Raw genomic sequence first — 25,992 nt, 5'->3', positions numbered from 1 at the left:
ATAATATATTATTTATACCCCACCCATCTGGCTAGGTTTCCCCAGCCACAATGAATGCCAACAGGGAAACATAGGAGTTTAATTTGTTGTTGTTGTTGCTGTTGTTGTTTAAAAACTTATGCTATTTTAAAGGTCCCTGTGGTTTAACAAAGCTGCTAAAGGACCCATGCCGTTTCTAAATATTTACACATTTTTCTATAACAAAGGAAGGTGCATCTGCTATTATCAGCAGCGTGGAGGAGGCGAGGAGTGTCAGTATCCTGTTCAATGAGTCCCAGCTGGAGACGCCAGAAAAACCCAGCTGGCTGAGTGAGTTCTTTACACATCGCGCCCCTAGTATTTATCCCTCGCCTCGCAGCTGCAACAGGGACCAAGTGCACGGCAGCAAGCGATGGTTTTGCTGCTTTCTTCCCGGACCTCCAAGCCAGGCGCTTGCCAAAGTCTGGCAGAGCCGCCTGAGTAGAGCATCCTCCGCGAGCTCCTTGCAAGCGGGGAGCATTTGGTCCAAGGCAGCGGCGAGGTGACGCGGGGAGTAAAAGCGGGGGCTGGGTGGAGGGGGGGCTGGGAGAGACGCTTGAGTCGAGTTGGGTGCCTGCTTGGAACAAGCAGCGCCCCAGAGGAGTCTATTGGGAGCGATAAGGATCTGGCGTGACGTCAGAGAGGAGTCTGGTAAGTGGAGCTGCCCAGAGGCGCTGGGAGCTCTTTCGAGTTCTGCTGGAGAGGACGAGGCAGCGTTTTGCTGAGGCGGAGGGCAGCAGGCAAGCAGCGGCGAGCTCGGGGGACCGCGGCTGGGGAAGCCTCGCCCGCCCAGGAGGGTAAGCGAAGCCCCTGGCGCGCGGGGAGGGAATTTAGGCGGGGAAAGGGAGCAGGCGAGAGAAAAGGCGGGAAAAAAGTGAGGGCGAGTGGCGCGCCCAGAGGGAGAGGCGTGGGGTGGGTCTGGGAGTGGGGGGCGCTCACGTGGAGAAGTGAGTGAGGGGGGCGGGCAGGAAAAAAGGGGTCACGAATGTGAGGTATACTTGGGAGGGAAACGTCGAGATTTAGGCCTTGCAAAGCAGGGATGGGGGGAAGCTGTGCCCATGGCTGGACTGGAACACCCATCTCCCTCGACATTTATTTATTCATTGCGCTTATATCCCACCTTTTTCTCCGAGGAGCTCAAGGTGGCGCACGCGGTTCTCTTCCTCCTTCAATCCCCACAACAACCCTGTGAGGCAGGGACTGACCCAGGTTCACTCTGTAACCATTACGCCACACATGCTGGATGGGGTGGCTGATGGGTTTTGGAGTCCAGTAGCATCTGTAGGGCTGCAGCTGCCCCACCCCTTCTGTGTGGGATACTGAGATGGAGCAGGGAAAGTATCTAGTTGGGCAATGAAGGTGACAAAATACTCAAACAAGTATTGAAAAAAGGGCAATAGAAGTGGTCTAGAAGCATTAATCCCAGTAACCTTGGTTGCTGTGGCTGGCTCAAAAATGGATACTGGCACCTGTGGGTTATTAGCTTTGTAAATTGGCTGCTGTTTTTTGAAGTCCTTAAAGTAAGGGGTGAATAGTGTGTTTTCCGCACTAAGGTCAGACCTGAAATTGGGTGAGAGTTCTTCTGAGCATGTACAAAGAACATTTGGCTCACTGCTGGACTTTCAACGCATCTAGGTTTAGAAAGCCGCTTGTAGGTTAGAGAGAGTGGCTTCCAAGCTGGTTTAATTGTTGGCAGTTATATTTCAGCACTTTGTAGGAGAGGACAGTGGAGGAAAACAGGGAGCACAAAGGTAGTGCTCTGAAAGTGCACGTTGAGTTCACTTTATGTGTCTTGTTGTGTAACACAAGCTGGTTTTTTGGACAGTGCCAAAGATACATTCAGATTCTCTTCTGATGAATGGAGATTTCAGTCATCTACAGTGCACCCACTATATGGCGGGTTCAAAACTAAGGTTTTCTTAGTTAGCAGGACACACAGTAAATCCATGTAATGAACCTCTACCCAAATGCAATTGCAGAAAAAGAGCAACCAGTCTCTGGTGCAAAAACTGCTTTGTCAGTCAGAAGGGAGTGTAATTGTTGGTCAGCGAGAGTGTATAGCGGGGTTTACATGCATTTGGTAGTTCGCACAATAATACCCCTTTGTGTTAATAGCATCCTTACTTTGTGTCCTTTGTGTGATGGACACTTCTCCAACCTGTTGAATCAGACATGATTGTTGAACTACAATTTGCCCTGTTTGCAGGTTAGAAAACAGGAGAGACATATTTTTTCTGAAAGGGGAATTTGACGGATTGATCAAGGTGGTGCAGGAGTCTTGCTTTGAGGCAAATTAGCCCCTTCCCCATTGTGCTGAGTATCTTGTCCTCACAGCCGAAGTTGCAGCAGTAATGTAGGGATCCCTGGTCTGGAGTTTCGACTAGGGTTTTGAGAAGTCAAATGTTAGTAATCCATTATTCCTGTCTGATATCCTGTTTGTTTATGGCCAAACTAGATTAAGCAGTGAAGAATTAGAATGTGAGCATTTTCTAATATGGGAATTGGAACAAAACATAATTCAGAGAGATGTGTTCAGTCCTCTTTGAATGTAGATTTTCTTTAAAAAATGTATATATTTGTAGCATTTGGAGTTCTAGATGTTTATGATTTGAAAGCTAAGCAGAAGATATATACTCACTGGGTACTGCTGACCATTCATAGTGCTTTGAGAATATTCTAAATGAAGCTGAAGTGCTTGATGTTCTTTGCCTTGGGAAATATGTGTAGACGGATTAATTAATACAGAAGTGGAAATGAAACCTGCTGGCTAGAGATATCTTCCATTTATACCAGTTCACTTAATGCTTATACTGTATTTGAATGCATCTTTATTGCCCTTATTTTAATATGTTTGGGTTCTGATGGACTTCATTGCTAGTTCTATCTCCACCCTTCCCCACAACCCCTTTAAATCCTACATAATTGGACTTGGCAAAGTTTATTTTTTGGTAGTCAGTTTTATGAAAAGGGCAAGTGGCTTTTGTATAGTAAATTAGAATGGTAATGCTGAAACCAATGATGAGAGCTTGGCTGGAATTATCAATTGTTTTCATAGTGATCACAGGAAAACATTGATTTACTTGGCTATTATAAGTAGGTCCCAAATGCAGAAGCAGCCTCATTGACCCCTCCCTATTATGCCCAGGAATGGAAGAGAAGCAAACATCTCTTACATTTCTGGTGGCAGATTGGAAATCATGTTCTTCCTTAAGAAGGCTGCCTTGAAAACAAAAGGGGATAATGCATTTTAATTTTGGATTTGTATTAAAATATTATTTTTTATGTTTGTAGTATAAGCCATTACTCAAGGGAAACTAAACCATGGCTTGGAGTGAATTCGGTGTCCTCAGCTGGCTCAGAGAGAGTCGGCAATCCCGGAAACTAATCTTGTTGATTGTCTTCATTGCTCTGCTCTTGGACAACATGTTACTTACTGTAGTTGGTACGTAGTTGTTTTTTATTCTTTCCTCTTGTTTTTTTAACAACCTTTAAAGAAGGCTAAAATGCTACAATTGCTATGAAAGTGCAATTGATTTCTTTATAAACAAAGCTAGCCATTTGTTAGGACATATCCCTTACCCATTTCCGGTTACAATTGTAATAGTATTGCTTCTGTGGATATCTGAAGGAACCGTCAAATAATGCTTTGAATAAAAAAAAAAATCATAAGACAAAAATAGCAATGTAATTATTTTTTTAAAAAATCTACAGTACTTTCCTTTGTGGTTTCACAAACCAAAATGACAGTGAGGATAGGACTTGAAATGCATGTTTCCTTTTGATAGGCTCTTTTTCATCTTTGAGCTTATGAGACTATTTAGCTTTGCAAAGCTACAGCATTTAGTCATCATAGATTATGAATATGGCCACAGATGGAAAAACTTGCACCACTGCTTGTATTTAATAAGAATTGGCCAGATAAGTAAACACGACACCCACATTATTTGACTTCAGCAAGGTATGATCAGTACCAAAATACTGTTAGGTTGGTATTCAACCTAGTTTTACTCAGAGTAGACTTACTAACATTACTAAACCCATAGTGAAATCTTCTTAAGCTGCCCCGCACTTGTTTTTGCTGGTCAGCTTGTAGGGCCAAGTTTGAAGCAAGTGGTTACTATCGTGGAATAACACAAGTTTCCTGCTTTGACTCAGCCTTGGTGAGCTAATTGCTCTGGGTTGTATGTGTATGCCATTACCGAGATGTTATCTTGTGTAATTAGGCGTCAAAAGGCGGGGAGGAATGCATCCACAGTGCTGTAAAGTGAGGAACCTGAGAAAGCAACATAAGAACATGATGCTTGCTGCAGTACATTGCTACCAAGATAAACCATTGTTTATCTTGCTGTCTGAATGTAGCCAATGAAAAGGCATGAAAAATTTCTTTCTATGGCATTGGATAACAAATACTCTTATGCTCAGTAGTGGACAGCATGGTGGGTGAGTTGCTTCTGCTTGCTGGGAGGGACTAGGTTCCAGGATGCTCCTTGGCAGAATGAAGGCTCTCTTTAAATATAGACCCAAGTGTTTTAATTGTTGTTGCAACCAGTTAATAAAGTGCTTAATCAGAAATTATGTGCTGTAGAAACTTTGAAGATTGCTTTATACTTGTCCTTTAAGTTGGCCTCTTTTCTCAGTGGTTTAAATCCACCATGCTCTATACACGATTTCTTCAGCATTTCAAAATATCGTGGAAGTCCATTTTACAAATTCCTTATTGTTGTGCAGTCTAGGTTTACCAAAATAAACTGAAATCCATAAATTATAGAGCTGGTGCTCTTCTGTCTTGTTGTATCTCCCCCACTATAACACACACAAACACACATGAAACCTTGAGTGTCAACCTGGATTTAATTCTACTACCAAGTCTTGTGTGTTATTGATGTTAAGGAGATTTGCTTTTAAAAAATAATAATCTGACATCTGTGGGTTCCCCCCCTAACTATAAACCTAGCTTTTCCTTCATTATTCAGACTGCCACTTCAACATAGTGAAATAATTTGGAATGGTACTGGCTTCAAAAATGGACTTTCCAAATGTTGATAACATTTGAAGTTGATTATCATATCTTCATTTTCCTGTCTCAGTTGTCTAGATTTCCTAGCTGTTCCAGTTTATACTCCTGCCTTTTCGGTGCTTTGCATCTTCCCCCTCTCCCTGCTTGAAAGCACCATGTAACTGTTTGGGTAGTTATTTGAATAACACTCTTTTATGGCCGTTTGTGCTCTAACGGGAGCAATACAATGTGTCTGAGTGACACTCTGAAGTGTTTATTTTCCTGTGTGTTTGATATTATATTCTTGCCAGAGTTGCTATTTTGTTCTGAAATTGAAAAACAACCTTTTGCAAATTTGTTGCTGTATCACTTGGCCTTTCACATCTCGACAGAAAGGTTTCCTAAATAAATATAATTGTTGCCACAGTAAATCGATCCAGACATCTGCAAGTCATGATGCACGTAAATGACTGTTGATTTTGTCACTCATATTTCCTGATAAAACATGCTGCTTCACCTGCTTCTACTATTTTTAGTTCTCGTTTCCTTCCTTTCAATACAGTTAGGATGTAATTAGGATTTTAAATCGCATGCAGAAGTTTAATCTTACCTTTCAGAGTTTAGCTTTATCCTTCCTGCATTATATAAAAGGAACGAGGTACTAGTGGTGGAGAAGCCAATGTTATATGGGATTCTCCAGCTTTTTTATTGTCAGGAGCATGGGATCACGTAGGAGGCAGGGCCATGGTAAGTTGCTTCTCTGCCTCTTTGGGTACACTTTAAGTCTCTTTGAAACCAATAAAAAATAGCTGTGACTTAGCTCCCATTGAAATCAGTGGGACTTAATTGCAAGTCCTGCATTTTAGTCTGTCTATACCCTTTATTCTTTAATGTTCAAGCTTTGTGTAAAACAGTTTGAAGAATAAACAAACTTAATAATAAAATAAAGAACAATGAAAATAAAGAACTCTGGTAAAACGCCTGCAGAAGAGGAATATAGTGTTCCTGATAAAAGATACTGAATGAAACTTGTACTATAAGTACACAATGCTCTCTAGAAGTTTACTACAACAGGCTGCGGCTGATGGGAATTGTAAATAAAACAATTCTTAGCGTATTGGAACAATTCTTGTGATGTGTTGAAGACAATAGCAATTAGGTGACTTTCAGTATAAACATCTCTTGTTTATATTTTATTCCCCACTCTTGGAATAGTAGTGATTCTTTTGCCTTAGCAAATGAAATATATTCTTTGCACCGCGTTATGAAAGGGAAGTGTGCGCATGGCATGCGTCACTTCCTTTCTTGACTTTAAATGACTGGAAGTTTATATTGTAATTTAGATCAAAAATACCATTGGAGTCTGTGGGGTATGCAGGTTAAAACTGCCCCACTTCTCTTTTCATCATAACTTACCCCATTGTATTTTGCAATAATGTATCATCATGATGCTTATTTATATGCCACTGTTTCAAATTATACTCAAAGCAGTTAATCACAACAGTAAATAAAAAATAAATGTGTTCCACAAAAACAACAGATATATTAAATACATCTTTCAAAGTGTTTTATACCCACATTATCAAACCAACAAAGAAATTCATCTTATTATTATTAGCTACATATTTGCACTAAGGTGTCTCAAAGCAATTTACATAATAAAAAATGAATTACTAAATTTCCCTATTCATATGAAAAACATTCAAATCTGTTTCATCGACTGTATGGGTCTTTCCCCTCTCCCTTGACCTGTCCTCTCATACATATAGTTCCTAAGAGCTGGATTACTGGTTGCTGGTGCTCAAGTCTATCCAGAAGTCCTTCCCCCACAATATTTGATAAATTGGCACACTCTATTTGCCAAACATAGGATTTTTTTCCGGGAACTTTAGAGTTTAGTTTCCTTGCATTTTAGAGAAATGAACTTTGCATTGAAAATGGATGCCATGCAGAACTTTGTTGAGCCTTTTTGCAAATTCTCCTGACCATATGGAAACGAGTAGGGGAGAGGGGTTGAATTTCCATCATTTTAGAAAGTAGCGGCACCTATGTTTTCCGCAAAGATGGAGGTAAGATAGGAGGATGCCCAAGGTGTCAGTGTTTCAGTTTACATGAGAACTTCCTGCACATTTTTGTAAGGAGCACAGCTTATGATTCAGTGATAACTTATGTACTCTTCCATGATTTCTGGCAGTACGTACTGTATAACCTGAAAGCTTACATAATCTTCTTGTAATTTGATCCAGCAAAGGTATAACATTTATGTATGTTTTGATAGTGGTATTTGTATATTTCCCTATATAATATTTGTTCTGTTTGTTTTTTCAGTGCCAATTATTCCCAGTTACTTGTACAGCATTACACACCAAAAAAATGCAACAGAAATCCAAACTATTAGGCCGGAGACATCTACATTAAGCCTGAATAGTTTTCAAAGTATCTTCTCCTATTATGACAACTCCACAATGATTACTGGAAATCATTCTGAAGGGACAAGACCAGGAGATTTTTATCATGCTCGGACAGAGCAAATGGTGGTAAATATGACTAAGGCATCACCATCCTCTGACTGCCCCAAGGAAGACAAAGACCTGCTAAATGAAAATGTCCAAGTTGGTTTGTTGTTTGCTTCCAAAGCAACTGTGCAGCTGCTTACTAACCCTTTTATAGGGCCAATGACAAATAGGTATGCTCTATCTCTTACACACTAAAGTGGCATTTAATACTGATCTGCCAGTTTATATATCAGCATTTCAGAGAGAGGTTTGCCTTTTTCCTTTAATTATTTGCATTATGTGTATGTTTTCGTTGATTGCTCGCATTAATGGATTGCTCTTACCAAAATATATATCTGAATAGTAAATCTCCTCTAAGCCTGCAATATTTTTTAAATAACGGGCTTCTATTAGTTATGTTAAATAAATTTAACGTCTCCTTCCTTCTGTATTCCTTGAATAGCACTTGTTTATGAAGGCTTTTGTAGAAAGAGGGAACCTCTTTTATACCAGGGTAAATACTAGCATGTGTGAAGTAGAAATACATAACAGTGGTTGTTATACTTGTAAATTTTTTGAAGATTGATCTTTGTCTTCAGAACTTTTCAATGTCATTTCATACAACTACAAAATATGAAATTATAAGATTGAAGAGCTTCTGAAGGTTTTGGATTTTTATATCTCAGAATAATATATATAATCTAAATCTAAATCTAAATCATGATGATGTTTGTAACCTATCCATCCGACTGGGTTGCGCTGGCCACTCTGGGCAGCTTCCAGCATATTCCAAAATGCAATAAAACAGTATCTCATACAAACAGGCCACCATCTTGCTTGGTTAATTAAAAACTAGTTGGGAGTCTGGGAGTGAGGGACCAAGACCCCCAATTTCAGCAGGTGCCAATGTCCTCAGCCTAAGGGAATTTGTATCACAGGTCATAGGCTGGTCAGCTCGGGAGCAGAAATTGGTTGCAGGCTGTGCAGCCATCTATTCTGCTAAGGCCAGTTGTGTTGCCACAGTAAGTTACTTTATGGATTGAGAGGCAATAGGCATGCTTGAGTGAGGAAAGCAGGTTTTATTAAAGCACAAAAAGCATATAACTGAAGAATGCACACTTAATGGATCACAGTTTAAACAGACTATATAAGGCATATTACTGATAGCTAAGCAGAGCTAAAAATCTATAATAGTGTATCTCATGCCCTTTCTGCTGCTGGGGAAATCCTTGCACTCACAGAACATTCTCCATGTTGGATTCCACCCAGTGTCACAATCCTATGTTTCTGAACATCAAAGTCAAAAGCACAAAAAAATAGGGTAGAAGCAAAAGCTAACAACAATATTGTGATCCACTCCCACAGAGTGCTTAGCAACTGCTCCACCTACTAATTATGGTGGCATTTGCTGGTGATACATCCACATTAGCCATGCATGAAAGACACCAATAAACAAAGAGCAGTGAGTGGAATTCCAGGATGATGTTCCACTCACACATACTATCATACACAATGCACAGTCATGCTATGAGGAAAAGGCCATGACATGTCTGTCCGAGCTTCAGTTGGCCCATTAATTAGGAGATCTGTATGTAATACCTTTATGGAACCATCATCTTCCTTTCCCAAGAAGGATTCAAGTCCTGATGCAATACCAAGGATCCCCACAAAGACAGCATGAAGAACATTGCATACATCACATTTGTATTGGTATCCATGTGAAGTTGTCCCGAAACAGAGAACACTAAAGATCTGGGATGAAAAGAACTATCAATCTGCCCTACTCCACTTTTCTTTTTGTTTTTTATACACACTATATTTAAAGCACATTCAAAGTGCATTCTTATCCTCAAATAATTCTGGGCACTGTTGTTTAAGTTGGTGGAAATGTAACTCATGGGGTCAGCTGCAATGCCCAGAATTATTTGATTGAAAATGTACCGTATTTTTCGCTCTATAACACGCACCCGACCATAACACGCACGTAGTTTTTAGAGGAGGAAAATCCGTAGGCATGCCACCCGTAGGCATTTCCTCCATAACACGCACAGACATTTCCCCTTACTTTCTAGGAGGAAAAAAGTGAGTGTTATGGTGCAAAAAATACGGTACTTTGAATGTGCTTCCCTGCTATAGTGTGTACACAACTTTAGTCTGGCAGCCAGATCCACAGAACATGTAGGGTTTGCTCATCATATGTATGCATGTTCTTCCATGTTGTGAAACTGTCCAGACTGCTGATGATTGCAAATGGAAAAGGGCACATGGCTCTTGCACCATTTAATAGTTGTTTAGAAGATACAATTTAAACAGGTGTTTCTTGAATGACAAGCTGTGTCTGCCTCTGCACAACTTCCCTCTTCTACACAACTATTAAAGGTGAAGAAGTCCTATCTTCTCTTTCACCTGGCTACTCTGTGTGCAGACAGAACTCTTGGAACATTGAATCTGTGTTTAATTTTTATAATACTATTTTACTTTTTAAATGTATCTTTGTAGAAGAGATTTCAAAATATTAAGCTGTTTAGAAGTGTTTTTAAGTAAATATGATACAAGTGAAACAGATTGTTAGTGTTTCTGCAGATGGAAAATGTGTGATAGATAAAGGTAAAGGGACCCCTGGCTGTTAGGTCCAGTCGTGGACAACTCTGGGGTTGTGGCGCTCATCTCGCTTTACTGGCCAAGGGAGCCGGCATACAGCTTCCGGGTCATGTGGCCAGCATGACTAAGCCACTTATGGAAAACCAGAGCAGTGCACAGAAACGGCGTTTACCTTCCTGCTGGAGCAGTACCTATTTATCTACTTGCACTTTGACGTGCTTTCGAACTGCTAGGTTGGCAGAAGCAGGGACTGAACAATGAGAGCTCACCCCGTTGCGGGGATTCGAACCGCCAACCTTCTGATCGGCAAGCCCTAGGCTCTGTGGTTTAGACCACAGTGCCACCCGCATATGATAGGTGTATCACAGATAGAGTTTTGGAACAATGTGGTATCTGAGCTGCAAAGCTGGCTTTCACTTATAGACCACTTGGAGGATTGTATCGTGTAACAGCTGTGCAGCTAGCTGTGCACAAATAATAGCAGTGTGCTATTACCTTGTGCTAATACCATGTGGTATAATAAAGCAGAATTAGACAATTGTCGCAAGTATATTATTTTCCCACACTATTTCATTGCTAGAAAATAAATCTATAAATGGTTTAACGTTTAAACCATTCTTTTTAATGAACATTCTCTTTACCAGTCAGTTCTGTGATACTGGATCCATCTTTTCACACAGTCTTGGCAATTTATACATACACTGCTAGTCACTGCCTGCTTTCTATCAGCCTAACAATGCACACTTTTCTGGAGATCAATACTTTCCTTTAGCTGGAGACATACCTTTTTAAACATGGTGGATTCTGAGCTGCTCCACTTTTGCCCCTCCTGAACTACAAACTAAGCATTGTATCAGAGCATTATGAAGAGAAGTGTGCTGATCCAAAGCCTCCATTCTACCAGAATAATTGGTTGCTTAGGGTGGAAGTAGCCATTACCCAAAACAGATGCTGCCAAGAAATTAACCAAGCTAGTGTGGTGCACCGGTTAATGTGTTGGACTAGGACTTGGGAGATCACCATTCATATCCCAGCTCAGCCATAAAGCTTACTGGGTGACCTTGGTCCTATCATAAGGTTGTTGTGAGGATAAAAGATACATCATATAGTGCATCTTAGAGGAAAGGTGGGATATAAATTTAATATAATAGATAAAATGAAATCTAAACATAATTTTCTGCCTCTTGTTCCACAATATATGACAGTTGCAGTTGGCATGGTGGGGCCAAGATACTTACTTGATCTTGAAGGTCTGCTGGTTGCCAGGCAAGGTTGGCACAGTGCAAATGCACCAGCAGAGTCAGTTTGGTGCTCCTGCTGGTGCACTTGTACTGCAACGCCTTTCTCAGTGCCTCATCCCACCCTGCCTCTCCTAGTAAGCAGTGGTGACTTGCCTACTGGGAGATCAGGTAAGTGTCTCTACCCCTTGACACCATCTGCTAGAAATGTGTGCTGCCCTGCCCTGTTGACAACTAGTGGCATTTAGGACCTAGCGAATGGTCCGATAGCACCTGATGCTTTAGTATTTGTTACAGCTAAATAGTAAGGCCCAACGGAGAGACCACAGAGAGGTCCAGGTAACTGAATTTTCTAAAGCAGCTTTCTAGTGAAATAAGTCTTTTAATGTATGCTAAGATGCAGGAAAGCATAAACATCAAGCCAAAATATTGTGCTGGTTTTGTTTTCCAGAATAGGCTATCAGATTCCCATGTTTGCTGGCTTCTGCATCATGTTTGTCTCAACAATTAGTAAGTGCTTTTCCTCCCCTGCCTATGTCACCAAAAATTATTTTATTATATACTGGAGATGGAGGGGTGGACGGATAGGAAATACACAAATGGGGACACTAGTTTAAAGCATGCATGAGTGTACTGAGAAACTTCCCTGCTTATATTGTTCCATAACAGTATAGTACGGACATGATCATTCTTTGCTTTAGTTGGGGGGTGTTGCTTGGTGCCTAAAATATTTGCTTTTCTTGTCCAGTCCAAAATGTTGAATCATCAGCACTATTTACAACCCAACACAGTCAGTGGGAAGAGAAGGCTGCCATTGCCACTTTGCCCGCCTTCCTTTGCTAGTTTACAAGCAGCCGCAGAATAATTAAAGAGGAAACTCTATGCTCTTCTACTCATCCATCTGAATGTTTCCTTGTGCTGTATCCATGTTCTCATGGAGGCTTGACGTGAGCTTGGCTCTTCCCGTGCTATTTTCAGCAAAGCACTTCTGCTGGCAAGTGTGAACTGTATCTGGTTTGGGACACTTCCTGTGGTGTTTTTTATGGTAAATGCATTGTGAAATGCCTTTACGAGATCCTGGATCTATCTAGTTCAGTTTAATACAGTTGTGTTGGTGTGTTCTGTCTTTTCCACAGTGTTTGCCTTTTCAGAAAGCTATAAGTTACTTTTTATAGCAAGATCTCTTCAAGGAGTCGGATCTTCTTGTTCTTCTGTAGCTGGTAGGTATTCATATGCACTACATGATATAGATTGGTGTTTGCTAGATCTGTCATTTTGAGCAACCAACATATTCTTGACTCTGTCGTTTTAGCTAAGTATTTATTTAGTTAAAATAATTTTTACTTTTCATTTACCGTACTTCTTCTATTTAATCAGATAAATTTTCTCCATCTAGCTTTTTGCTGTTTACAGATGAGCCGAAATGGTCTAATGACCCCATTATTGTTGCTTTTTAGAAGAATTATTGCATCATTTTCCTTTGCTTTCAAAGTTTTAAAATTCAGTTTTATAGGTCAGATGATATTAATATATTGTGTGAGGTAGGAAACATTTTACTGCAGGTCGTCTTGGCTCTTGGGATTCCTTTTCCTTCTCATTTGGGTGTTCTATTTTCAACAAGCTTGCTAAGTTTAGCTTTTTTGTGAACAAATGAAGCATGTTCTTGTGCTTTATATGCATCTTGCTATTCATATCACTGTGTGATTTCCTGCCTGATTTTCACACTGAGAATAATCATCAGTACTGACTTGTCCTTTTTCGTTTACTGCTTATGCAGGTATGGGTATGCTGGCCAGTGTGTATACTGATGATGAAGAAAGAGGCAATGCAATGGGGATTGCCTTGGGAGGCATGGCTATGGGGGTATTAGGTTAGTATGAGGAAATTCATTGAAAAAGAATGTGTGGTTTCCAAAAAGAAAAAAAGGTCTATCTCTTTCATACACTGATGCCTTTATGTACCTACACTGCAATAAATGCATGTTTTAAAATGTTCTAATCAACAGCGGCTAATGGGGGTGGTGGGGGTGATGGAGGAGGCAGTCCCTATCCCAGCAGGGGTAGTGCTGCTGCCATCAGGACACCACTGCCTTTGCCTTCTTGTGAGTGACTGCTGTTTCTAACAAATTAGTATGAGTTTCCATATTGGTACAGATTGGAGAAGATATACCTGTGGCGCTGTGTAATCTTAATTATTTCTGCTGTATACCATTTAATTGAGTTATTTGCCTCAGGGTTGTTCCTTTCTGCTAAGTGTCAAATATTTCAGTTATTAATATACAGGTATCTCTTTGTCCTTCCTCTGTTTCATAAACTCATTTTAGTGACATAGCTAAAATATGCTAGAACAAGATCTGCTTGTTCAGTGCCACTTCCCCTCTCTCCTCTTCTGTGCCCCTGGAGGAGGGTTGTGTGAACTCCCAAAACAGGTTTGGTGGAGGAGGATGGAATACAGTCGTATCTTGGTTGTTGAATGCCCTGGAACTCAGACATTTTGGCTCCTGAACGATCAAAACCCAGAAGTGGCTGTTCCAGTTTTCAAACGTTCTTTTGGAAACCAAACGTACAACAGGGTTTCTACAGCTTCTGATTGGTTGTAGGCACTTCCTGCAGCCAATCATAAGCTGCGCTTTGGAAGTCGAACGGACTTCCGGAATGGATTCCATTCGACTCCCAAGGTACAACTGTAGTCCTGTTGCATGAGTGGACCTCATTCATTGTGTACATACCCCACTTAGAACTATGTTGAATTCCACCCTAAGAAATGTGTAAATGGCTTTTTTTTTGTAGTGGGACCGCCTTTTGGAAGTGTAATGTATGAATTTGTTGGGAAGACAGCACCTTTCCTGGTGTTAGCAGCATTGGCTCTTTTAGATGGTGGTAAGTAAAATTCCCATATCTATGACATGACCAATAGCTTTGAATTGTAACATTATCACCTACATTTATTTTTGAAAAATACCCCAACATTATGATTTCTTTTCCTGCAGCAATACAATTGCTAATTCTGCAACCATCCAGGATACAACCAGAAGTAAGTAGTTCAACAATTGTTTTTTTTTAATGCTGGTATTACACTTTCCCTAAAACTGAGGTTATTTATCTGTTGATAGAGTCAGAAAGGAGCCTCGCTGCTGACACTCTTGAGGGATCCATACATCATAATTGCTGCAGGTATTTGCAGTTATTGCACACTTGGATTTATTTGTTGTGGTCATTTCTGATCTGTATTTGGTAGTCTGTGGGAAGGATCACTTAGTCCGACTAAGGAAGGATCACTTCAGCTGCACGCACCAGCATGCAGCTTGTGCACATTATGGTTAAAACTATAATGTGAGCAAACAGCCAGTGTTGTTTTCAGGTATTCAGTTGTGATAGAAGGACAAATCTACTACCTTGTGCTCATAGACATATGAGTTTTTCAGGTGGAGATTATAGTGGAAAGATTACATTAGACATAACATTTTATCTTTGTAAGAACAGTGCTGAACTATTGCTTCTTGCCCTCAGGATCACAGCACTAATGAGACCACAATATTGTTTTAGGGATTCTTCATACAGAGTCTAATGCAACTTGGCATATTTGAACAAAGAATGACAGCAGTGGTCATTTTTTTGCTGAACTGTGTTACAAGGGGAGAGCCTTTTCCCAGGAGAAAAAATTTATCTGTGATTTAAAACAAATTAGACTTGAATTTTAAAGATAACAAGCTCCTTTATCTGTAAATGGCTGCAGCATGAGTCTGTTGTATTTTTTTTATTGTGATCAAAAGGGTATAAACATGTTTTGAAGGTACATTCAGCACTGAATGTGCTGTTCGACAAAGTGGAGTGGCAGTTTGTAGATTCAGGGCTTCTTTACATAAGACAAACATCCTAGATTTCCAGGTAGGAAAAATTGCATGAACATAGTGTGTGCATGATGATTCCACACTGCCTGCTTTGTCACATGTACATATTGTAATCCAGAATGATGGTGCATTAGTAAGATATATTGCTATGGCAAAATAAAACCATGTGCGTTTTGTTGCACACGGCATAGTACATCAAGAATATATCAAATAGTCCAAAGTTGAAATTCAGATAAGTATTGACAAATGCTGTTTAGCCCATGTCCCTTACATGGAATATCACATTTTCTTTTGAATACATTAGATGCACTCAATATATTGGGACATTGTCCTGTTAAACATTTGATTAGCTGGGATCTGGCATCCTGTTAAATTAGTGGTGACCATTTCATCACAGGCTAAGCAGCAGAGAGTAAGGCAGCCCACATATATGCATCATCATATATATAGAATTAGTGTGATCTTTGTCAGCTTTTTATGATGAAGATTAATCCTTAATTAAGATGAATTTGGGTGTGTACTTACAGTACTGACAATGGAGTCCTATTCATGTTTTCTGTGGAAGTAAGTCCTCCTGTCTTGAATATGATTTACTCTCTAGTAAGTATGTTTAGGACTGCGAATATGATTTACTCCCTAGTAAGTATGTTTAGGACTGCATCCTGAATCTGCTTATGTTTTGCACGCATGCAAGTTCATAATATAACATATGGTGAATGCCATCCACAAGTATATGCACATGTACCAAAATGTGCATTTGAATCCACTCTTAGTTCTCATTAGCTTTATCTCTCCAGGCAACAATTCTATTTTATTACAAGTGATCAATTCGCTGGAGCCTGTCTTTGCATGCAGGGGAAGTCCCTAACTGCCAGATGTATCACTCTGATTTCCTTTGGACCACATTAGTGAGGCTGAGAGGGGGGTATTGTCATCTGGGCAGCCCAGGACCTCCATACACACTGCCCAGATTTGTACCCTGCGAAGGTCACTTTGGTCTGACTTCACCCCTGGAGGTGCACTCCATTGTCTCTTGAGACAAATGGATGCCAACAAGTGATCAACGCTTCAGTTCCCATAGGGATGAAAGGGACAAAAGGCAATTCAACTAACTAAATGTCCTGGTGGATGGATTAATGTTAGCACAATGAGACTTTCCCCCCTTATCAACCTTAAATCTGCTCCAGAGAATTGGTGGGACCCCAATAACAGATTTAGGAGACGCATGAGGGGGAGCATGTTCCATTGCAAATGAGCTGACAAAAAGTTCACATTAGCACTACATTGAATACAACTGAAAGTCTTCAGTGTTCTTCTTTTATTCTGCTTCAAGTACCTGAGGAATAGGTTTTAAACAAATCTGTGTCCAACAAAGTAAACTGTTACTGAACAAAATTAGAAGTATATTTTCAGATTACGGTAATGATTTTGTTACAACCGGAGCTTGTGAACCAGGTGCAATAGAATTATTGGCAAATCTCCTATTGATAACTGTGTTGCTCCTACTAGAGTTCACAGTATCATCACATGCTGAAATATTTTGTCTTTCTACTCTGAAATGCAATGAAAATAGGGAAATCTTTTGGGGGGGGGTTCTGGGGGGGGGGTAACTGGAGTATATATGAAATTACGGATTAAATAACTTTCCTCCCACACTAGTAATTTAGAAGTAATCAGTGTTGTATTATTTGACAAGCAAGTCTTCAAAAGACGTTTTGTTTCTGTAAGTGTTGCTTTTTCGAGATGTTGATTGGAATTTAAGTGAAACAATTCCAGCAATTTGTTTTCCATCTCTTTCCAAGGATCAATATGTTTTTCAAATATGGCAATTGCTATGCTGGAACCAGCTTTGCCCATCTGGATGATGGAGACAATGTGTTCGAGAAAATGGCAACTCGGTAAAGTGTTTTCTTTCATTTATTGTATTTCTGATCCTGAGAATGTTTGTGATTGCCACCTCAGATCATATGACAAATGGTAACATTTTTTAAAAAATGTGTCTCTAGACAATTGAGTGAATACTATAGATTGCTGGTATGCCATTATATAGTTTATATTGCACATAATCAAGGGACACTTTGGTACCTATTTATTGGGGAGGCAGTGGAAGACAGGAGTGCCTGGCGTGCTCTGGTCCATGGGGTCATGAAGAGTCGGACATGACTAAACGACTAAACAGCAACATCCTGATTTCAATGAGAGGTTATATGATGCTGTCATTGAGCATTCATTTTGGTTGGTTTGTTATGCATTGTTGCATCAAGCAATTGTTAACCTACACAAAATGTTCCATACCCTTTTATATCTGTGTGTCTTTCTCCCTTCCTTTCCCCAAGTAACTCCTTTACATTCCACCTGTTTTTCAGCACACCCCACCCCTGGTTGTGTCAGCTTTCTGTGTGCACTGAGCATGTTCATTCTTCATTGGGCTGGTTTATTCCCCTTCCCTACTTTAGTGTTTGTTCCAAAGTTTTTTGGGGTTTTTTTTTGTACTTCTGTAGATCTCTAGATATCCTGTTCTTGTGCATGAGTGATATGGTTTTGGCTACAGAAAGGTGAACCGCTGAAGTCTTTTGAGTTTGGTGTTGGTATATATGGCATTTTACATTTATCATAACCCAAGTTCAGTATAGGAAAAGAGAATATGCGTGATCAAAGTTATTACATATGTATCCTGTCTTTTCTCCAAGACACTCAGGGCAATGTGTTGGGAGTTTTACCTATTTCATCCTTATAAATAACCTGTTGTTTTCTGGGGGTGAGGAAGAAGAGGGGCTGAGCCTCACTGCCATTACATGATGACATGGGACCTCATTGCTGTTCCACCTCCAGGCTGTCAGATGTTTGCCTGCCTTCTGCCCCCTCCCCTTCACTCTGGATGGCATGAGCAGCAGGGCTGCAGATGCAATTTGTCCCCTCTGTTTGAATAAATTCTGCCCCTGTCCAGGTCTGGATTGCAGCCTTGGATTGCAATACTCTTAATCTTCTCTTAATCTTAATTCATCTCCTTTTAACACAGTTTATTATTGTGTTTAATTTGGAAGCTACCTTTCTTTTGTTTTATACACATATACACTACTTCACTTATGCACAGATACTGGTGTCCGATAGCAAGTATTATTTTTAAAATATAACAATGGTCTAAATTTGATGGATAATCTTGCTAGATCAAACAAAAGGCTTGAAACAAACCGGATATTAATTTTTTTTGGCTCAGGCTGAAGACCTTCATTAGATATGTTCTAATCAAAACTGCTGTGTCTGAACTTATTGCTTTTCCCAATGCTTCACTGAAACCAGTGTTGATAAGATAACCCGTTCATATTTTTCAGGCGTTGCTTTTATTCCTGCCAGTGTCTCTTATCTGATTGGAACTAATATTTTTGGGGTCCTTGCACACAAAATGGGACGGTATGCTGAATTTAAACATTATCTAATTCCTTAACACAGTTGTACAGTATTTTCTGTTCTTACAGTGTTCCTTCAGGTAGTCGCATTATGAGAAACAAACTGCAGCTTTCATGATAAATAAATTAACCTGCTGCTTTATTTTAAAGTTAATATTTTAGTAGTAATTGTAGTAGAAATGCTGAAGTAAAACACATGTTTAGTGCCTACATTTCTTGGTGTCTAAAATATAATGTTCTTTTTTCATAGGTGGCTTTGTGCTCTAATTGGGATGGTAATAGTGGGAATAAGCATTTTGTGTGTGAGTAAAAGTTGATACTTTGAAGAGCAAATTCTGTTATTTCTATAATTTCTATAATTTACTGATGGTTCTATCCTTTCGGTGTGGGTATTTGTAGATGTAAATTGGGGAAGGGTATTTGGGATTCAGTGATGACACAAACTTTCTTCAGTCTTATTTTGAATGTAATCCCCTGAAGGGTGCTGTAGCATTCGTACTTTCTTGGTTTCATGCATAAGACTATGGAGAAGAGAGCTGCGGGAAGATTCTATTATATTTGTTTTTTATCTGGGCTGTCTTTATTTGTTGTTGCACACAGTCTCCTCATTTACAGCAGCATCACTGTGGCTGATTAGCTTCTTTTAACTTGAACCTAAACTGTTATGGCTTATTAGATGTTTCATGTTTGATGCTAGTAGGGAGCAATCATATGCTGCTTGGGAGGGCAGCTGAAGGGCCCTAATGAACTGTGGACCTCTGTGGGTGGGTGGAATGAATGGTGTGGCAGGAAAAAGCTGCCATTGGTGGGGCCAGGATCAGGACACGTTTGGGGAGTGCCACGTGAGGCTGTGAATCTTCATGATCCAATTCCCTCTTGTTTCCCCAAAATCCCACTTTTAAAAGGCTCGACTAAACTAGTCCAAAGCTGGAGCTGGCATAGTTAATTCCCTTCCATTGCCCATATTATGAAGAGTGCAGGAAAAGGATACCCTGGCCACTGCACCCTTCTCCTTGCACCCTGCCCTTTGATCGCTGTATATCAGAACTTACTGACTACAGAGCATAATAATAATAATAATATTTTATTATTTATGCCCCGCCCATCTGGCTGGGTTTCCCCAGCCACTCTGGGTGGCTTACAGAATCTATAAAACATAATAAAGCATCAAACATTAAAAACTTTCCGATACAGGGCTGCCTTCAGGTGTCTTCTAAACATTGTATAGTTCTATTATCTCCTTGACACCTGAAGGGAGGGTGTTCCACAGGGAGGGCGCCATTACTGAGAAGGCCCTCTGCCTGGTTCCCTGTAACTTCGCTTCTCGCAGTAAAGGAACCAGCAGAAGACCCTTAGAGGAGGACTTCAGTGTCTGGGCTGAGTGATGGGGGTGGAGATGCTCCTTTGGGTATACTGGACTGAGGCCGTTTTCAGTGAAAGCAGTATGATAAACATTAGCAGAAATCTAATAGATCAGAAAGCTAATAGATCAGATTAAAGCTAATAGATCAGATGAAAGAAACACTCACCAGTAATTAAATGAAGGTCATATGATACAATCTAGTAAGCAGCTTGATGTTTGATTTTGAATGTTTGCTTTTCTTTTTTTCAGGTGCCACTTGCTAGAAATATATATGGACTCATAGCACCAAATTTTGGGGTTGGTTTTGCCATTGGTAAGGAAAACACAAAATACTTGTTTCTGTTTTTTGATGTATTCTATTTTTTTTGTGAGTCGCTCAGAGACTCAAGTAAAACAATAGAAATAACTAACCAATCACATTGGTTCTGCTCTCCAACAAAGACCTGCCCTCCCCCACAAAAATCCTGGCTCCACCCATGCTAATAGGGTTAAAAAGAATCTGCACTTATTAATATATTTGTTAATGGATAGGACCCAGTTTAGATTTCTCTAGATGGGGTGAATGTCCACCTGTGTGATAACTGGGGAGTAGTAGTCCTGCCAGGTGTGCATTCATGTTCTCGCATTTCAAGTAAGGGCTGGTTCATATGCACCAGGCTAGTGACTGATGGGAAAAGGGAAGGAAGGGGAAAGTGCTCTGTTAACTTATGGGGATTGCCTTCCATGCTCTGCTGTGTTCTAGAGTTTAATGATTATGTTGCAGCATATCATCCTAAACAGTAAGGCCCATAAGCAGACTTTCATGTGTGGCTTTGCTTACCAAACTCCGTATGGATGTATGTGCTTAAAAAATCAAGGGAAGCTGTGGACGGTGGATGTGTTGATCCTTTCTGAATTGGGCCTGCTTATGTGCATTTCCTAAGAGATGGTTGATTTTGGGGGGATGTTGGCTCTGAATCCAGAACCCTTCCCAGCTTCCACTGCTAATGGGTGATCAGCACTGCCATAGCTGACTTTAGCTGCCACTCACAGCAGTGGGTGTGGCCCACAGCTACAGGTGAATAATTCTGGCTTGGGCTTTAGCTTCTGGGGGGCAGGTGGGGGGTGGGTCAGAGAACTTAAAATTCTTTGTAATTTATATGACATAAATTTTCAGATAGTTTTTTTAATGTAAATTCCCTACTGTTCCTTTCCTTTCAAATAGCAATTTGTGTATTGCTTGAAATGCAACAGGTGAACAGATTCAAGTTTAAGTAATTCAACCAGGCATATTAGCAATCTCATCTTATTTCAAGCAAGTGTGTTTAGACTGTGCTGAGAGTAGTAAAGTCATGTAAGTGTCTTTATTATACAGTGAAGGACAGGTGATGAAATAATTAGATATTTAGAAGTTTATCTTCTTTTGAAGGTCTTAAAAATTCTCTGAATATCATGTTTTCCAATTCTGGAGAAAAGGGTCAGAGGGTTGTGCAAGATTATAACTGTATTAGGTTTTGTGAAGAGGGTGGTTTTGCATTTGCTGGCAGATCTTGTGTTTAGGACAATGGCACCATCTTAAAATGAAAAAAACCTCATACATTCAAAAATGGTATAAGGAAAATTGAACACAATATATTGGCCATAAAAATGAGCAAATTATCTCACCATTATGTTTTTTCATATATTCATGCTTTAAAGTAAGTTTTCTAAACTGTGGAAAGAGGAAAAATGAAAGGTCTTTCTCAAAATAGCATTTGTTTTCTCCCTATCTTATAACCAGGGATGGTGGATTCTTCGATGATGCCTATTATGGGTTACCTTGTTGATCTGCGCCATGTTTCAGTCTATGGAAGTGTCTATGCAATTGCAGATGTTGCATTTTGTATGGGATTTGCTTTAGGTAAGAGCTGAATTTGCTTCTTGAAATGCATCTAACAGTACCAAAAGGATATTACAAAGGCCTTGGAGCAAATGCTGGCAATGCCAGCTGCCTGGTAGGCTGCAGCAATAGTGGGGTTTGCTGCATAAAATATGCAGGTGATAAGGCTGTAGAAGAAGGTAAGAAATATCCCTTTCCCATTGGCACTATTAGCTGTATCACACAGAGGCTGTAGTCATGCTGTTCAGTCTCCACACTATTGGGGTAAATATCTACCCAAGTCTCTGTTAGGACAAGGCAACTGCATTGAAAACTCCATCAGCTAGACTCTCTTCTGAATTGATCAATAAGAGTGTTCTGCTTACATACAGAGATAACAGCTTTTAACAGGGATGACAAAGTTGTCACAACCTGGTCAGTAAGGAACAGCAAGAAACTAGCTAGGCTGAAGTCAAAACCCCTGACATTCCATTCATCTACATCCATTTTCTCTCCCACCTTCACACTTACTTTCTGTTTACTCTCCAAGAGAGATGTGGCCTTAAGATCTTAGCTGGCCCAGGCCTCTTATAGGCCCAGGCCCTTGCAGACTTCAGACCCATACATTCTGCTTCCACAGATTACAGAAAAAGAGAGGACTCATGAACTTGTATTAATTTGTGGCTACTGGTGGGGGGGGGGAGGAGAATAGAGGGAAGGCAGAATACCTTTCTTTCCCTTCCATTTCTGTAATTATGGGAACTGTTGTCAAGCCTTTTGCTTGGTAATGAAACAAAAGCACTGAACTAGTGGGTAGTTTTAAAATCTATGTTGAATTTGTACTATTTTCACTGGCTTTAAAAGGCATTTAAAAAATCAATAATTTTCCAACACACAGGTTTTCAGGCATACTGTATATTTGTTAATTCTGCTCATACAGTATATTATGTTAGGACTTATTTTTTTCTTGCTCATAGATTCTTTTAGGCTAGTTCCTGTTTTTCTTATGTATGTACCCTAATACTTTTTTTTTTTTTTAATAAATGTGTTTCCCAAAGGTCCATCTGCTGGTGGTGCCATTGCAAAGGCAATTGGATTCCCATGGCTCATGACCATTATAGGAATCATTGACATCCTCTTCGCTCCTCTGTGTTTGTTTTTGCGCAGCCCTCCTGCCAAGGAAGAAAAAATGGTAAGCACAAACTTTTTCTCGCTTTGCTGTATTTGAATTCTGATATATTTTAGTACATAAGCAAATAGAGAAACAAACTATTTTGTAATGTTCTGTTTCATTAGCTGAAATCAGTATTTTGTATTGAGTGGGGTAACTTGGTTTGCACAAGACAAAAAAAATTACAAGGCTGGCTTATCTTTGGAAACCAGCAGTAACAAAGTTACTATATTTTGGGTGAAGTTTGAATTAACAGTGCATGTTAGACATCTGGTTTTCTTTGATGTGTGAGGCTTTGCCACATTGATGCTGGAATTCAAGTAACTGTGAAGAGTTCACATGGAAGGGTATTTGAGACTAACACCTTCTCTGAACCCTCATGGTAACAAATTGTGTCAACTTTAGGAACAGTGGAATGTCTTGAAGAACCTTCAGGCGTCTGATTTCAGTGTGAGAGTCCTCAGGGTTGCTGCAGTGCATGCACAGAAGCTAGGAGATACTTGGTTCCAATTCTAAGCCATCTGTTGCTGAAAGCAATAAAATGCTTAACAGATATACTAATGCAAAACTCTGTTCTTTTTCAGGCAATACTTATGGACCATAACTGTCACTATAAAACCAAAATGTATACGCAGAACAACATCCAGTCACATCCAATAGGCGATAATGAAGAAGAATCAGAGAGTGATGAGTAATTTCTGAAAGCCATATCAAGTAGTTTAATGTATACAAGTGTTTCCTGTGGAACATCTCATCAAGACGTTTTAGTTGTACTGTACTTTTAATAGTAAAATAGTAAACAAGAAAAAGCCAAAGGTAGCTTTATTTATTGCCCTTGATTATGAAGCAGATTACCTACTGCCTTATAAAAGGAGAAGGGAAGCTTTTATAGGAGTTTGCTACAGTGTCAAGAATTTGTGCATTTCACATTATGCACTATATTTTTTATTAAATGAGTAGTGTAAATCTAAATCCAGATCTATGCCTTTAAAATGTCCATTCATTAACACTTTGCTTATTCCACCATTTTCTCTATTTGACTGATCAGCAGCAGAGAGTGCCTGAAAGTAACAATGATAAATTATCTGATTGTACACTATATAAAGAAATGAAAATGTTGCATTTGTCAAATAACTTTCCTTGAAACCATGAAATAGAATACATAATTCCCCTAATTATATGCATTTCCCCATTATTCCTAGAGGAAAAAATCATTGAAAAATAAAATATGGAAATTGTGAAGGATACATTTAATTGAACTCCTTCTTGGTTCATCTCTAACTACTATTTACAGATAGTAGGTACTACACCAAAAATGGCTGTATATTATGCTTTCCAACACATTTGTGCAACTTAGGTGGGGGGAAAACTATCTGTATAGAAATATTGATTCACAGTGTATTATATGATTTAAATTTTAGACAAGTGTTACTAGGTGCACACCACAAATTAAATCCAATTTGTGTCAGACACTTACAGATGCATAATACTTGCAGATGGACAATCCCTCCCATATAACACAAGAGAAGACAGTTTAGACAAATATATGACACTAGAAGCAAGACTGGTCGATGTCTGAACAGTTTCACCTAGTCAATTTGAAACTTCTCAACAATTTGGATGAAATTGTTTTTTCTTTCTTTATTTTTATTTCTTAAAGCTTTATTTTGATTTTTAATTAAGAGAGTTGCAGGACACAAATGTCTCCTGGGGGACCTGTGTGTCTGCCCAAGTAATGTAAATCTAAGAGCTATCAATTAGGTAGTCAGATTTTCACTCTTGGCTGGCCCTCGGGTATGAGACTACAGAACCACAGCCTTAGAAATTATTCCTGCTCTGGGCAGAGTAACTTACAGCAAGGGGATTTGGAGAGATGAGGACTGTGTAGATTGGCTATAAGGGAGGAATGTAATACCCCTGCCTCTTCTAATTGATAGGCAACTCAGCAGTCCATTGAGCCCTACAACAGTGTTGTCCTTCATTTGGACCTGAGCTCATGAAAGGATGTGTGGTGCCCTTAGTTGTGAAAATAGAATTCCAACAAATGATAGACCATGTATCAGTATCAAATATTTAGTGTCATGTACTTGTCATGCTGTTTGTAAAACATGATCTCTGTGCCTTCTTTCATTTATCAACAGATGGTTTGTGTCTTAAAGCAGACACTTTGTTTACATATTTTTGTAAGTGTATATATATTGGTCAAAATTAGAGATGCTGTAGATTAATTATTGTTGTTAATTATGCAGAAAAGTAACAACTTGGAATGTTATCATTTCTTGGAAAAACCCCAAAATAAAAGGTGGACAATTTGATGTTGTTTTGCTACAAGTGATGTACAGATTAGTAGAATGACTCCAACATTGTCTTCTAGGAAGAAAATAGGCTTATGATTTCATCATGCTGTTGCACTCTTGCTGTAACAGCTCTTGATATGATCATACGAGAGCTTAGGGGAAGCTGTTTCAAACCACACTTGTTCCTGCATGCTGTTTCCATATCCTTAAGTCAGCACCATTCCTGTAGCACAGGACAGTATAGTGACTGATAACAAGAGTACTCTGTTGTGTGTATTTTGCAAAGGGTGCTTCTATAGCTGTAGTTGCAACTTCTGCTGCAAAGTCACTTAAGAGTACAGGATTTGGTCATATACAAATTCAGACTGCTTGACTTAACTTACAGATAAATGTTTGTGCTTTAAACAGATTTTCACTTGCGAAAACAGAAGGTCTGTCTCTGTTCCCCCTGTGGAACAGATGGGGGCACAGGGAGAGAAGATGAAGCCCTATTTATTGCAGGAGCAGAATGCTGCTCAGAGTTTTGGATATAAGCCTGTTTTATTTTGTTATATAGGGAGTGGCCAACTCCCAAGAGACTGCGATCTATTCAGAGAGTTTAAAACTTGGCAGTTCAGGTTGAGCTTTTAGGGAGGAGGAAAGCCCCATTTTGGGGGGGTTCAGGTCAAAGTTGTTGAGCTTCTTTGGGGGGGGGAGCCAGTGATCTACCAGAGACGTCC

General features: G+C 39.7%; 1 protein-coding gene across 5 annotated transcripts; it reads left to right on the top strand.

Annotated features, from left to right (window-relative positions):
• The first annotated feature begins 442 nt into the window (after nt 1-442).
• On the top strand, nt 443-25,288 carry SLC18A2 (solute carrier family 18 member A2). Of its 5 annotated transcripts, none has more exons than XM_083504976.1 (16): nt 443-669; nt 3,310-3,460; nt 7,343-7,700; nt 11,800-11,858; nt 12,485-12,568; nt 13,126-13,218; nt 14,138-14,227; nt 14,338-14,381; nt 14,461-14,521; nt 17,001-17,096; nt 18,531-18,609; nt 18,856-18,907; nt 20,218-20,281; nt 21,728-21,847; nt 22,864-22,997; nt 23,561-25,288. In XM_083504976.1, the coding sequence occupies exons 2-16, from the start codon at nt 3,340-3,342 to the stop codon at nt 23,669-23,671; spliced, it is 1,566 nt and encodes a 521-aa protein (XP_083361102.1). In that variant the 5' UTR covers nt 443-669; nt 3,310-3,339; the 3' UTR covers nt 23,672-25,288. The 5 variants fall into 5 exon arrangements, with proteins under 5 accessions (XP_083361102.1, XP_083361101.1, XP_083361103.1 ...); XM_083504975.1 differs by having other exon boundaries at nt 657-815; XM_083504977.1 differs by lacking the exon at nt 443-669 and adding an exon at nt 879-930.
• The last annotated feature ends 704 nt before the right edge of the window (nt 25,289-25,992 follow it).

Source organism: Podarcis liolepis (assembly GCF_965112155.1).
Source record: "Podarcis liolepis genome assembly, chromosome: 5".
In the NCBI taxonomy this organism is placed as follows: Eukaryota; Metazoa; Chordata; class Lepidosauria; order Squamata; family Lacertidae; genus Podarcis; species Podarcis liolepis.
The sequence above is the reverse complement of the archived record's forward strand: the minus strand, read 5'-3'. Positions and strand labels throughout refer to the sequence as shown.